This window comes from Eschrichtius robustus, chromosome X (genome assembly GCF_028021215.1).
Source record: "Eschrichtius robustus isolate mEscRob2 chromosome X, mEscRob2.pri, whole genome shotgun sequence".
NCBI lineage: Eukaryota > Metazoa > Chordata > Mammalia > Artiodactyla > Eschrichtiidae > Eschrichtius > Eschrichtius robustus.
Window position 1 is genome coordinate 16535744 of NC_090845.1, and position 14093 is coordinate 16549836.

Here is a 14093-nt window from a genome sequence, read left to right on the forward strand (position 1 = left end):
ACATTGTAGCTAAAAATGAACAACTGTATGTAACCAGCAAGCACATTAACTGGCTTCCTCGAAATAAAATAAGAACCGGTAGCCAAATTAGGCATTTGAATTCAATCTCAGGTTAATGAACTATATTGCCTGAAAGAACTACAGGAGAATGCTGTGGGAGCTAAAAGCCACCAGGAAAAGATGAAAACGAGTGGATGAGAATGCAATTAAAAGGCATCCCCACAGAGGATTTGGAATAAAAGGAAACCAAGGGACACGAATGATTGTTATTGTAACGTAAACTTATTAGCCTGCTCTGCTTTTAATGCCAAAGTGCGTCCATGAACAATTAATCACAGCTGGGACTTCCCTGGTGGCACAGTGGTTAAGAATCTGCCTGCCAATGCAGGGGACATGGGTTCGATCCCTGGTCTGGGAAGATCCCACATGCTGTGGAGCAACTAAGCCTGTGCGCCACAACTACTGAGCCTGCGCTCTAGAGCCCGCGAGACACAACTACTGAGCCCACGTGCCACAACTACTGAGCCTGCACTCTAGAGCCCGTGCTCAACAAGAGAAGCCACTGCAATGAGAAGCCCGGGCACAGCAACGAAGAGTAGCCCCCGCTCGCCGCAACTAGAGAAAGCCCGCACGCAGCAACGAAGACACAACGCAACCAAAAAAAAAAAAAAAAATTGAAAAATAATTAATCACAGCTGACAACTCTTTTATAATGCTGATCTAAAAGAATGAGAAATTTGCTTTCCTAAAGAATACAATGAGACCAAAGGAAAAAAAAAAAAGAATACAATGGAAGAGGGTTCCCAAATGACTGCGGCTGGGCTTCATTACCAAGGGGAGGTTCCGAGGTCAAGGGTCACACACAGAGCCTGCCCTTCCCGCTGCATGTCAGGGCAGAGCAACTGTGCGGGATTAAGCACTGGGCCAGGCTGCTACCATTGACTTCACATTTATCATTGTCTTCAAATCAAACACAGACCTAGGAGGTCAGAGTGGTGAGACCTCACGGGGACATTTATGGGTATGTGCACTTTTCTGTATGCATGTTCTACTTCAATAAAAAAGTTAAAGGAAAAAAAGGTAAGGAACCAGGTGAAGGAAGAGTGATTGACTCTCCCAGAAACAGTTCCTGGTAGGTTCCCCTTGATATGTTTATTCCCTCCCAGGAGGTAGTGATGGATAAGGAGGAAAAAAGGAGCACTTCTTGAATTTAGTGAATTTAGCCTTTCTTCCAAGGCTCTCAGAGCACCCTTTCTCAAAGTTAAATCTGTTTTTCAATGATTATATCTTAAGCTACTAAGTAAGCCACTTTGCAGATACTCTAACTTTTAGTAGCAATATTTTTCAGTTCGACTGGGTCATTCAGTGTGTATTTAGTGCTGTAGAGCTTACCTTGTAAGGTGTTAAAGATGGCAAAGAGATACATGAAGGTGACATTAACTGGTCCCCAGGCAAAGAAGGCAAAGCCCCAAGTAATTCCTAGTAAAAACGTAAGGCCAGCGACGCTCCTGAGATCTTGAATACTGGTTTTTCGCTGGGCTCCCAGTTGCTTCTTCTTTTTAATTCGACAAAGTTGAACCAGGACCACAATGAACATGCTGACGTTCAGCAAAAATATCACACAGAAATATCCCACAACCGTAATATAGAATACAGCATTGCTGTTGATCCAGCAACTGGAATTGGGGGGAAAAACCAGGGAAAACATATTATGTTTTTTTTTGCTGAAATATGGTTCAAAATGATAACAATGAATCTATATTGTTTTACTGAAACATTTTCCTACAATTACAAGAGAAAAAAAAAGATAAAACCTCTGATCTCCACAGCCATTTATAGCTCTAGGGGAAAAACTCCAAGAGGGTTTATTTTAGGACACTTGGTGATTGAAAGTATTTAAAAAATATTCTCTGAAAACATTAAAGGATTTTATCCCCCTTAGATCCTAGTAACTCTATTCCATGAGTCTTTACTAATATAGTGTAGCTGGTATTTTATTTTTATCAGAGGCTTATAAAAGTATTTTCGAAATACTTTCTCCTAATTCATTTTTTTAATACTTACATAGTAGCATGGCTTTTCTAACTAGCTGATCTCATTACATACATAACTGCAAAGTCTGCTGTAAATGTTACTGGATTTTATTAGGATGAGAGCCAGTTGATATGCTGATTAGAGCCTCCATTTTCTTGGAGAATTCTGCTTTCCAGTTCACTTAACATTCCGTGGGGGGCTTTGTACTCACAAGTCATCAGGTGACCCGTTGGGGAATTTCCCATAGGATCCAAGTCCATAGTTATCTGGAGATATAATCAGGACAATGGTCACAACCACAGCTGGTACCCCTGGAAGATGGGAAACATCGGTCACACACAGTTCTAATAACCAAAGGTGGTGAGAAGAAAGAATAGAGATCACGTTCTATTTTCTTCTGAAATAGCAGAGACTGGTGAGCTGTGGCTGGCCATCTCCCAGCCTCTCTTACAGCTAGGTGTATGTGGCCACTTGACTAGGTCTTGGCCAATGGAACATGGACAGAAGTGATTTGCTCCACCTCTTGGCCTAGCCCATAAAAACCTCCAGTGAGATTCTCTACTCTTTTCTCCCAAATTCAGAGCGACCTTGGAAGCCCTGTCTTGAGACAGAGTCTCCAGCAGCTTGGCTCCTGAAAAATCACAAGACCAGAGACCCCTCCACTTCTGCTAACTGGACTGCACATGAGTGAGAAATTATCTGCTCCTGACATTTCAGGGTTTGTCTGCTATGGTAGCTAGTGTTAGCCTTAACTTAGACCCATCTGGAATGTAATTTTAAGGATCAGGTGGCAGGCCAAGTGAAGGACTCCAAAATATACACCAAAGAATCAACCTGTTAGGGTTACCAGCAACTTCTGGAAAATCTTTCATTATGAACCCCAAAGTCCTCAACTGATTATCTGGAACCCGTTGATGGACTGAGATGCCTGACCTGATTGATTTGGGGGTGTTGATTGCCACTACACCGGCTCTCTCACTGGCTCTCCCAGGGCACTTGGGCTAAGAGGAAGCATAATGAAAAGGCTCCTCCCCGCTTAAAGTGACCGTGGGCTGGGAAGGAGTCCGTCTCACGCCTCTACCCCATCACTCCCCACCCCACGCTGACACTTCACACTCTGTGCACACAGACCAGCCTGGCATACAATCTCAAGGCTCTGGTAGATGAAAAACAATTCCTTCTCACAGCCAGGTTGAGCTACCTGGTACCATCTAACATAATATTTCATTTAATTCTTTTGTATTTGTACCTTACGGAGACACTGACATATGGTGACTTCCTAAGTGAGACACCTTCCTAAAAATAAAATACTGGGGGTGTGGAGCTTTTCCTTGACAAGGGAATCTGACCGTTCAGGATTGTACAAAGAAGACGGAATCCGTGCCCAAGATCAGAGGCAGTGACTTCTTTTTCTGGGAATAAGTGACTTTCTAGAAAGGTGTTGTTCTATTACTCTTCACAAAGATATAATAACAAGCAGGATGACAAGGGAGGTAAAGGGTCTGCAATCCTATTGCATAGGGAATATCTGAAGGAATATTTACATATATTTTTAAATATGTTTTGATGTGGACCATTTTTAAAGTCTTTATTGAATTTGTCACAATATCACTTCTGTTTTTTGTTTTTTGGGTTTTTTTGGCCCGAGGCATGTGGGATCTTAGCTCCCCAACCAGGGATTGAACCTGCACCCCCTGCATTGGAAGGCGAAGTCTTAGCCACTGGACCGCCAGGGAAGTCCTTGAAGGAATATTTAGCCTGAAGAAGAAGAGGGAGCCTGGGAGGGATGGCGGCTATAATACAGTGGAAGGGATATGCATAAGAAATTAGAAAGCCAGCCTCGGCTGTTCTCGAGCTGTGGAAATTAGGGTAAATCACATCATCACTTTGAGCCAGGTTCTTCACGTGGTATTAGCAATAACTGCCTTGCTAACTTCACTGACTTGTCTCCTATGGGGTTACTTGTGTGAAAATACATTGAGAAATAGAGCATTATACATATATATTCCATGTAGATTATCTAAAGGACTCTTTGGCAGAAGAGGTGTCAGCTTATTTTTTTTTTTCCTGAGAGAGCAAAACCAAGACCGCTGGGTGAGTGCCACCAGAGAGCCAAGTGAACTTAATGGAAAAACAGACCTGCAGAGCTTTAGAAGATGGTCATTGGCTGCCTTGTAAGGTATTAAAAACAAGACAACAGGCCCAAAATGGATTCGCTTATGCTAGCCACAGGTCACCAAACTGAGACTTAACTCCATTACAGAGTTAAGTCTTCGGCTCTCCCAGAAATGGAATCTTAAACCAGTCAATCCGAAATCACCTTATCAGCACTAGGTAGGTAACCTGCCTGATAGACCCCTGCCACCCCTGAAGGAAAGTAACCTTGCAATAACCAACCCGCTTTATTGCCCAGAATGACTTCCTTGTTCCCGCTCCCTTCTGACTATAAAAAGTCTTTCACTGAGTACAGCTCCTCAGAGCTCCTTTCTATCTGCTAGATGGGATGCTGCCTGACTCATGAATTGCGAATAAAGCCAGTAAGATCTTTCAAATGTACTCAGTTGAATTTTGTTTTTTAATGAAGGTAATGAGCTCCCCAACAATAGAAAAATTCAAGCAGAGGTTAAATTATCTTTAGTCAAGGGTAAGTCAAGTCCAGGAGGCTCCTACATTTGGTGGGGAGTTGAATGAAGAAACCTTCAACATCTTGGGGGCGTCTAAGACTTTGTGATCCACCACTGACAGGTGGCATGATCTGAAATACCGGGCCGGTGTGGTGATGAAGTTACACTAGGTTTTATCTGTGCGTTTTCTCGCTCTGCCCTGCTGAGCACACTGCCGCGCACATGTGTGAATCTGGGAGGTACAGAGCAGAGTGAGGCTGGCTGGGAGCTTGGGGACTGACAGTCTGGCCTCATTATCACCAAGCTAATATTTTCAATTGATTGAGCACCTTCTATGTGCCAGCCCCAGTTCTAGTTACTGGAGATAAAGAGGATTCATAGCCCTAACCTCAGAGTGTTGTGGTCATAACCAATCCAGGGTAAATATACAGGTGTTCTAGAAAGAGACTTGACGAGGTTGCTCTCTGGGCAGTGAAACATGAAAAGGAGGATAAAGCTGTTTTAGAAACCTGCCAAGTATGACCTGCTTCATCAATGTCTCTGATTAAAAATCAAAACACTGGAGAAAAAGCAGCGATAACCCAGGCACTGTGTGAGCAAAAATTATACATACCCCAACCAACAATGCAGAATTTAAGGATGTATTTGCGGATGTAAGTATTAAACACTTTGACAAGGGCCAGGTACATATGGAACGCTTCCAGGCCCATCCAAGTGAATGAGACCAAGAGAAAGTAATGCAGAAATATAGCCACTGAAATGCAGAGGCCTCTTATGTCGTACAAAGCAATCCACGAGTCCAAGAGAAACACCAGGTTCAGCAGGAGCAGAGCCGCACACAGCTGGATGAGGATTTTGGAAGGGTAATCCCTCCGGATCTTTCTAAAAGGAAAGCACAAAACAAGAATTAGCATCACAATCTGCCAACGTTTATGTGAACATATCTGTGTTCTAAGCAATTTATTTTTATTTTTTGGTAAATGTCTATATGTATAAATTTCCTCTCTTTGAGCGTGGGTGTGTATGTGTGTGTGTGGGGGGGAGGCATTAAAGCCAACGATAACAACATAGGAAAAATCGAAACCGAATCATCTGTGATAACCATATGGAAAATTCATGTTTATATTTCTGTGGAACCTTTTAATACATGCCGACTATTGACCCATCCTTTCGAATAGTTTGTAGTGGAATCTTCTGAGCACCCACCTCCATTTCTCCCAAACTACTTCTAGAAGCATTGTGCTGCTTCTCATACAATAGGCTCCTCTATTCAGATCTTCAAAAAGCCAGATTCTCCTGTTATCTTATGTTAGTAGTTAAAATGAGATCATGGAAAGAAGAGTTCAAACTATAGCTAAATGAAACAGCCATAGGAAAATACAGCTAACTGATGACATGTACATGTTTATGTGTGTGAAATTACATCTGGTGAGATCATTCTGAGCAATGGTTGGCCTTATAGTAATTTAGTCTCATTAATCATATTTCCAAAGGTCCACTAGAAGATCTGTAGTCACAGCTGGGCCCTAAGTTTGGCACTAAAAGTAAATTTGTGCATTTCCTGATCAGTGTCCAAAATCTAAATCCCAGAACTTACATATTATTTCATTTAGTTAATGCAATAAAAGTGCCTATATTTCTTTTCCGACAAAATTTATTGGAATCCCCCCCAGAAGTGACCAAAGGGACCCTTCTGATAAGCCAAGGAGATGCTGTCATTTGGAATGTCATTCTTGCTTTGACCTACAAAGCCACACTCATTGAGTATCTGTATTTTTCAGTGACACTTGATACCCTTTGTTCTTCTTCATCCCCACACCCGTTAATGCATTTAATCTTTTGTGTTTGCTCAGTATTATTTAGAAACTTAACATATTAAACACAGTTCTTGTGCTGTACATGGAGCTATGGTCTATTTCACATTGTAAGCTCTTGGGTTTCGGGGTCTGCATCCATCTTTCACTTCTCACTTAATGTCAGCTAGGTACCAGGCATCATTTTAGGGTACAAGGATGATTAAGACACAACCCCTGCCTTCAGTGAGTGCACAAACTAGTGGAAGGAAGGAAGTGTATAAACCAAAAAGTCCCATGAAGTTTTACATATAGGTGGCCCCACTAGATGGGTGGACAGGATAAGCTAGGCCAAGGAGCATGCTTAATTAATACACTTTGGCAATTGAGGTGCTATGTCATATAATCCAAGTTTCCAGTTGTGGATACTCACTCAAAGGCTATGTAGGTTACAAGAGTAACTGACAAAAAAATTGATGAAAGCCCACAACCAATATAGGTGATAAATGTCAGGGCCATTATCTGAGCCGGTGGCAAGGATGTTCGAGACAAGTCCTGGAAAATAAAATATTGCTTTCAAGACCAAATATTTTAAAATAAATAACAGAGTCATAATTTACATTTATTGGGTATTCAGGTACCCGCCCATAGTTCGTTCAACAAACCTACAAGATAGGTGCAATTATTATCATCATGTAAAGATAATAAAACTGAGGCCCAGAGAGGTTAAGTAATTTGCCCAGGGTCACAGAGCTACAAAGTAGAGGAGCCAGGATCCAAATTCAGGTCTGGCTGACTCCAAAGCCCATGCACTTGATCACTGCATTATGGTGCACTGGAAAAGCACCAGGCTAGAAGCCAAAAGACTTGAATTTGGCTTCCGGCTCTTATATTTCTTAGTTCTGTGACTGTGGACAATTACCTAACAAGTGAGTCTTAATTCTGACTTCATTAAAATGAAAATAACAACTCCCTAGTCTACCTATCTTGCTGGATTTTTGTGAAGATTAAATAAAATAATTTATGTCAAATGTTTTATAAAATTTTAAAGTACATTACAAACTATTTTTATTACCCATTTTAATCTGAATTCCCTAGTCCTCTTATAGCTATCTTAAAAAGAAAAACTTAAATGTAAAAATAGAATGCGAAAAAATACTTCTATGTTCAAGTATTTTCCTTCAAGTACATTTGCTTATTAGAAGAGTCATTTCATTGGTCTATAACTTTGCCACAATATCATGAAATCTGCTGATCTATCAAAGTTATCCATCAGATTAGACATCATGGTATGATGCCAGCTAACCCTCAGACCCAAATCTAAGGCCAGGTAGAGTGGGGATATTACCAGTAGGACGCCGAAGCTTGTAAGGTGGCTGCAGGTACAGGTGGTTTCATTTAGCCTCCTGTCTTTGACAGAGCAGCCATCAGATGACCAGCCTCCTCTGCCACCTGTTGGCATTGGAAAGAGTGTCTGCCCCATCAGCAAAGCCAATGCACCAATCACTGCTCCTCCCTCATTGCTCCCCCTCCCCCTCCCACTCAAGACTTTGAAAAAGTTATGTCTGGAACCTACCGTTTCTGCCCAAGTCCCAAAATACACATCTCACTGTTAAGTCATCCTGTAACAGAAAGATAAACTACAAATAATTAATTCACAGAACTGAAAAACCTGGAAAGCGATTAGAAAAAAAACGATATTGTAAAATTTCAGAATCTCATTCCCGATTTTAGGAGAGTTCTTATTTTACACTGGTCTCTAGAAGCAAGTGAGTCTCATATAGGTCAGCACTTAAACTCAGCAATCGTGCATAGGAATCACCTTGAGGCCTTGCTAAAAGGCACATTCTGATTCAGTGGGTCTGGCGTGGGGCCTGAGAGTCTGCATTTCTAGCCAGTTCCCAGGTGATGCTGATGCTGCAGGTCTGCAAACCACACTTTGAACAGCGAGGTCATAGATGATGCTCAATGTGAACTGAACTAAGATGCTTTCTCTTTGGAGGTGAGAATCAGACCTGTAGCCGCAGATATAAAGCACTGAAAACTGGCAATAAGAGCTTGCTTTTTACACTGCTCCTTCTTGGAAATTAGGAGGGCAGTTATTAGGCATGCTAAAACCCAGCGGAGTGACTATGTGATTCTAGTCTTACACACTGCCCTAACTGGGTCTAAGGTTCTGCTGAATCTACTTTTTTCAGGCAAAGTCTTACAGGCATAGTTTGCATGAGGTGTTCTGGTCAATGAACAGACCACACAGGCCCCTCCCACCTGGCTCCGGTGGATGTGCTTTAATGTAACCGTCACGTTTCTTGTCAAATTCTTGACTGTCAGGTTCGCCACGCTTGAGGAAATGACATAGCTGATCAGAGAGAGGTTCTCCAAGGCAGGGTCCTAGCACACCAAAGGATCAACAAGATGGCAAGGGAAAATGAAATGTTATCAGAGAATTTTAGAGCTAGAAGGGACCCTAAGGACTATTTAGTCCACATTGTTTATTTTACTACCTAGGTCAGGAATTCAGGGGCAGGGAGTAAAGTGACTTTCCCAAGGACCATAATGATAAGCAGAGCTTATTCCACTATACAATGCTCTAAATGCTGAGTTAAGTTTCACAGATTGACACAACGAGACCCTCGTGAATCTTAAAGGGAACATAACATTAAGCCATTTAAGCTGTGTGTTCCTGAGCAAGTTACTTAACCTCTCTGTGCCTCCATAGCCTCATCTGTAAAACTGGGATAATAGTTCAATAGTTCCTCCCTCATGATGTTGTTGAGAGGATTAGAGTTAACATTTCTAAGTGCTTATGATACTGCGTGGCAGTTGATAAATGCTATGTGAGTGTCAGTTATTGTTATTTATCCTCAGCAGCATCATTAGGTCCTGTTTAAACATAAACTACAGCTTTTCAGCAATTCGTTTGACTTATACCAGGCTTAAGAATATGTGAGGATTAAAAGAAATAAAACTCCCCCAGTCTCCCCCTAAACCTAAACCTAAAGCAATTAGAGGCAACTTTACCTGAAACAGGGCAGGTGTTTCAAAAAAGTTGAACTGCACCCTGGAAGCCAGCTCCACATCATTAGCTGGTAAATTACTCATCAGCGATGAAGGCACGGTAATAACACCAATACTATTCTCAGGAGCCTGAGTTTCCAGAGAAACCTGAAAATCAAGTAAAAGATCATAAGGATGTCTGGGGCTAGTATAATGAAGAGATGGAAAACACAACACCTAATTAAGACGGAGGATCCTGTAAGGGCATTTATTTGTGGTGTCTCTATGTACAATTGGTTCCTCTTGTTTCTCTGATTGCTATGAAATTAGAGGATGTGTAATAGGGAGATGAGGCCTCGGAGCAGGAAAGGAAACATTTTAAGGATAAAGGATATACAGAAACAGTCAGAAAGTGCAGGATACTATATGTCAATTATATCTCAATAAAGCTGGGGTGGGAAGGGAGAAAGTTCAGGATAACTGCAGAGCCCAGGGAGTCCACAGCAGCAGACACACCAACTTGGTGACCTGTTAGGGCAAAGTCATCATAGAACCACATGCACTAAACTTGTAAAGGGAAGACTATACAAATAAAGTTTAAAGGCAAGACTTGGTTTTACTTGCATGTTTCCAGCCCCCAATCCCTCTAATAGAAAACACTAGAAGCAGGATTGATATACTGCACCACTATTCACACCAGTGTAGTCGTAACACTTGTTAAAATATTGAAATGGGGACTTCCCTGGTGGTGCAGTGGTTAAGAATCTGCCTGCCAATGCAGGGGACATGGGTTCGAGCCCTGGTTCGGGAAGATTCCACACGTGACAGAGCAACTAAGCCCATGTGCCACAACTACTGAAGCCCGTGCTCCGCAACAAGAGAAGCCACCGCAATGAGAAGCCCGCGCACCGCAACGAAGAGTAGCCCCCGCTTGCCGCAACTGGAGAAAGCCCGCGCGCAGCAACGAAGACCCAGTGCAGCCAAAAATAAATAAATAAATGTATATATTAAAAAAAATACTGAAATGGGTTGAAAAGTAGCTGGTACCAAATGTAAAATAGCTAGCTAGTGGGAAGCAGCCGCATACCACAGGGAGATCAGTTCGGTGCTTCGTGACCACCTAGAGGGGTGGCATAGGGAGGGTGGGAGGGAGCCGCAAGAGGCAGGGCATATGGGGATATATGTATACGTATGGCTGATTCACTTTGTTATACAGCAGAAACTAACACACCACTGTAAAGCAATTATACTCCAATAAAGATGTTAAAAGGAAAAAAAAAGAAAAAGCAATGTAGCCGGTGTCCCTGCTCTCTCCCAACTGCCTAGAACCCGCTGGACACCACCCCGACTTGACTGCCCCCCCAAACTTCCACAAGCCAGCTGCTAAAGGGTTAACACTGGGCGCAACGAGGACCTCTGAGATCCTGCTCCAGCCAAGACCAATGTCCTTTTTTTTGATTCTAGATGTTAAATATTTTGAACATCACCCCTGAGTATAGCAGTAATTGCCTCAATCATAAAGTACACAAGGACTATAATCAAATACAAAAAAAGGTCTTTTCCACAATAAATTAGGATGTACCTGAAGATTTGCAGGGTCTTGGGCAGCAAAAGTAGTTGTGTCAAAATTACTGGCATTCACTCTGATCACAGCCAGAGCCAAAGAAGGGGAGGTCAGACTTATGGTCTTGGCTGAAAAATTCAGCTGTAAGCCAATGTCATCCACTACTTTTAGCAATCTGTAAAGAGAAGTAGCCGTTCAAATTCAGCACTCCCACTTTGTTTTCCCCAGTCTAAGCAGAATATAGAGTAGAAACTTAACAAGTCATCATGAACCTCGTACGTGGGAGAAAAACACTTGGCTTTAATTAATCATATAGAAGCATCATTATCATTAGAGGGGCCCCTCTCATGACCACATCAGTTTGCTAAGTCATACCTTTGGGCCAAAGGGGCCAGCAAGGTGGGCGGGGAATGAAGGAGTTTGCTGACTTGGTTTATCATTTGTCCTGCGAGGTTAGGCTCCAAGCTGCCTAAGGAAAGAAGCTTCTCCATCCGGGACACTTGGTTCTCAAGCTCAGAAACACTGACGCTGCTGGTGTGAACAATTTCTATAACAGAGAGCCAAATCACTTTATGAACACATAATGGAAAAATCACTAATAAAGAAACACACACAGACTCTGTGACCTAGCAAACCCACTCCTAGGTATTTGCCCCAAGGAGATGAAAACCTGTCTTAAGAAGACATGTTCATAACTGTTGATAGTAGCCTCTTTCATAATAGTCCCAAACTAGAAACAACCCAAATGTCCATCAACTGGAGAATGAGGAAACAAACTGTGGTCCATCCATACAGTGGACTATTATTCAGTAATAAAAATGAATGAACTGCTGATAAATGCAACAACATGGACAGGTCTCCAATAGTCCAATGTATTATGTTACATGAAAGAAGCCAGACTCAAAAGGCTACATACTGTATGATTCTCTTCATATGACATTCCAGAAAAACTGAAAGCATAGGGAAACAAAACAGATCAGTGGTACCCAGAGGCTTGGGGTAGTGGGTAGGAGTTGACTACAAAGGGACACGAGGGAACTTTGGGGATAGTGGAAATGTTATATATCATGATGGTGGTTACATGACTGTGGGCATTTATCCAACCTCGTAGAACTATAAAAATTTCATTCATCTATAGAACTGGATGAATTTTATTGTAGGTAAATTATACTTCAAGAAACCTAACTAAAAAAAAAAGGAAAAGCACATTAGTGTATTTAGTGTATATTTGTATAAGCATAAATATACATGTATTTAATTTATAGCATGAATACAGAACTTTATGTGGGTAACTAAAAGCTCTTTTTGTGGAAAGGAGAATATTATGAAATTAACAGCTGGACTACCAGCTGTAAGCCTGATTTTTAGTAGTGTTTTTAATTGGGATACAATGATATAAACCTGTCTAACAACAAAGAAGTCTCTCTTTTAATTTTATTGAAGTATAGTTGATTTACAATGTTGTGTTAATTTCTGCTGTACAGTAAAGTGACTCACTTATACATATATATATTCTTTTTCATATTCTTTTCCATTATGGTTTATCACAGGATATTGAATATAGTTCCCTGTACTATATACAGTACGACGTTGTTTATCCATTCTATATATACTAGTTTGCATCTGCTAATCCCAAACTCCCAATCCTTCCCTCCCCTACCCCTCTCCCCCTTGGCAACCACAAGTCTGTTCTCTATGTCTTGTGTGTCTGTTTCTGTTTCGTAGATAAGTTCATTTGTGTCATTTTAGACTCCACATATAAATGATATCATATGGCATTTGTCCTTCTCTTTCTGACTTACTTCGCTTAGTATGATAATCTCTAGGTCCATCCATGTCGCTGCAAATGGCATTACTTCATTCTTTTTTTTTTTTTTTAATTTTTATTTATTTTTTGGCTGCGTTGGGTCTTTGTTGCTGTGCGCGGGCTTTCTCTAGTTGTGGTGTGCGGGCTCAGTAGTTGTGGCACACGGGCCCTAGAGTGCGTGGGCTTCAGTAGTTGCAGCGTGTGGGCTCTAGGGCACGTGGGGTTCAGTAGTTGTGGCACACGGGCTCAGTAGTTGTGGCTCGCGGGCTCTAGAGCGCAGGCTCGGTAGTTGTGCACGGGCTTAGTTGCTCGGCAGCATGTGGGATCTTCCCAGTCCAGGGATCGAACCTGTGTCCCCTGCATTGGCAGGAGGATTCTTAACCACTGCGCCACCAGGGAAGTCCTATTTCATTCTTTTTAATAGCTGAGTAATATTCCATTGTATGTATATGTATAAAACACACATATATATATAAAACATATCTTCTTTATCCATTCATCTGTCGATGGACATTTAGGTTGTTAACATGTCTCGGCTATTGTAAATAGTGCTATGAACACAGGGGGTGCATGTATCTTTTCAAATTTTAGTTTTGTCTTTGTATATGCCCAGGAGTGGGATTGCTGGATCATATGGCAACTCTATTTTCAGTTTTTTGAGGAACCTCCATACTGTTCTCCATAGTGGCTGCACCAATTACATCCCCACCAACAGTGTAGGAGGGTTCCCTTTTCTCCACACCCTCCCCAGCATTTATTATTTGTAGACTTTTTAATGATGGCCATTCTGACCGGTGTGAGGTGGTACCTCACTACAGTTCTGATTTGCATTTCCCTAATAATTAGCGATGATGAGCATCTTTTCATGTGCCTATTGGCCACCTGTATGTCTTCTAACAAAGAAGTCTCTTAATTTCACCACCTAACATCCTATTTCTTATTTTGCATATTCCCTTCTAATCTTTATCCACTTGTTATAACTTACTATTACAAACATGGTGTGCAAACTATTTACTGTCACGTTATTTTCACTTCACTCAAGACTTGAAAAATGCCCCAAGTTTCTGTCTAGCTGTTCTTATGTACAGCTGCGTAATAGACATTTTGTTGAGGTGGCATATCATATTTCATCATTCCTCTCTTGTGGAATTCAAAAACATCTCCAGTCATTTGGCTCCAAATCTCCTGGGGATGCTTGCCCGGGGCAGAGAAGGCAGGACCACAACTCGAGCTCCGACCTCATGACGCCAAGAAGTTGGCTTTGCCTCCCACCC

At 41.8% G+C, this 14093-nt stretch overlaps 1 protein-coding gene across 10 annotated transcripts in view; it reads right to left on the bottom strand.

Moving 5' to 3' along the window:
- The window catches only part of ADGRG2 (adhesion G protein-coupled receptor G2), a 144515-nt gene that overhangs the window by 8904 nt on the left and 121518 nt on the right, over window positions 1-14093 (bottom strand). For all 10 annotated transcript variants that reach the window (XM_068532813.1, XM_068532818.1, XM_068532822.1 and 7 more), the window contains 10 exons: window positions 11388-11559; window positions 11031-11187; window positions 9473-9616; window positions 8720-8842; window positions 8028-8073; window positions 7800-7903; window positions 6885-7006; window positions 5272-5540; window positions 2246-2345; window positions 1393-1676 (listed from right to left, as the gene is read on the bottom strand). In XM_068532813.1, the coding sequence (XP_068388914.1) occupies window positions 1393-1676; window positions 2246-2345; window positions 5272-5540; window positions 6885-7006; window positions 7800-7903; window positions 8028-8073; window positions 8720-8842; window positions 9473-9616; window positions 11031-11187; window positions 11388-11559 (1521 nt within the window). The remainder of the gene's footprint in view (window positions 1-1392; window positions 1677-2245; window positions 2346-5271; window positions 5541-6884; window positions 7007-7799; window positions 7904-8027; window positions 8074-8719; window positions 8843-9472; window positions 9617-11030; window positions 11188-11387; window positions 11560-14093) is intronic.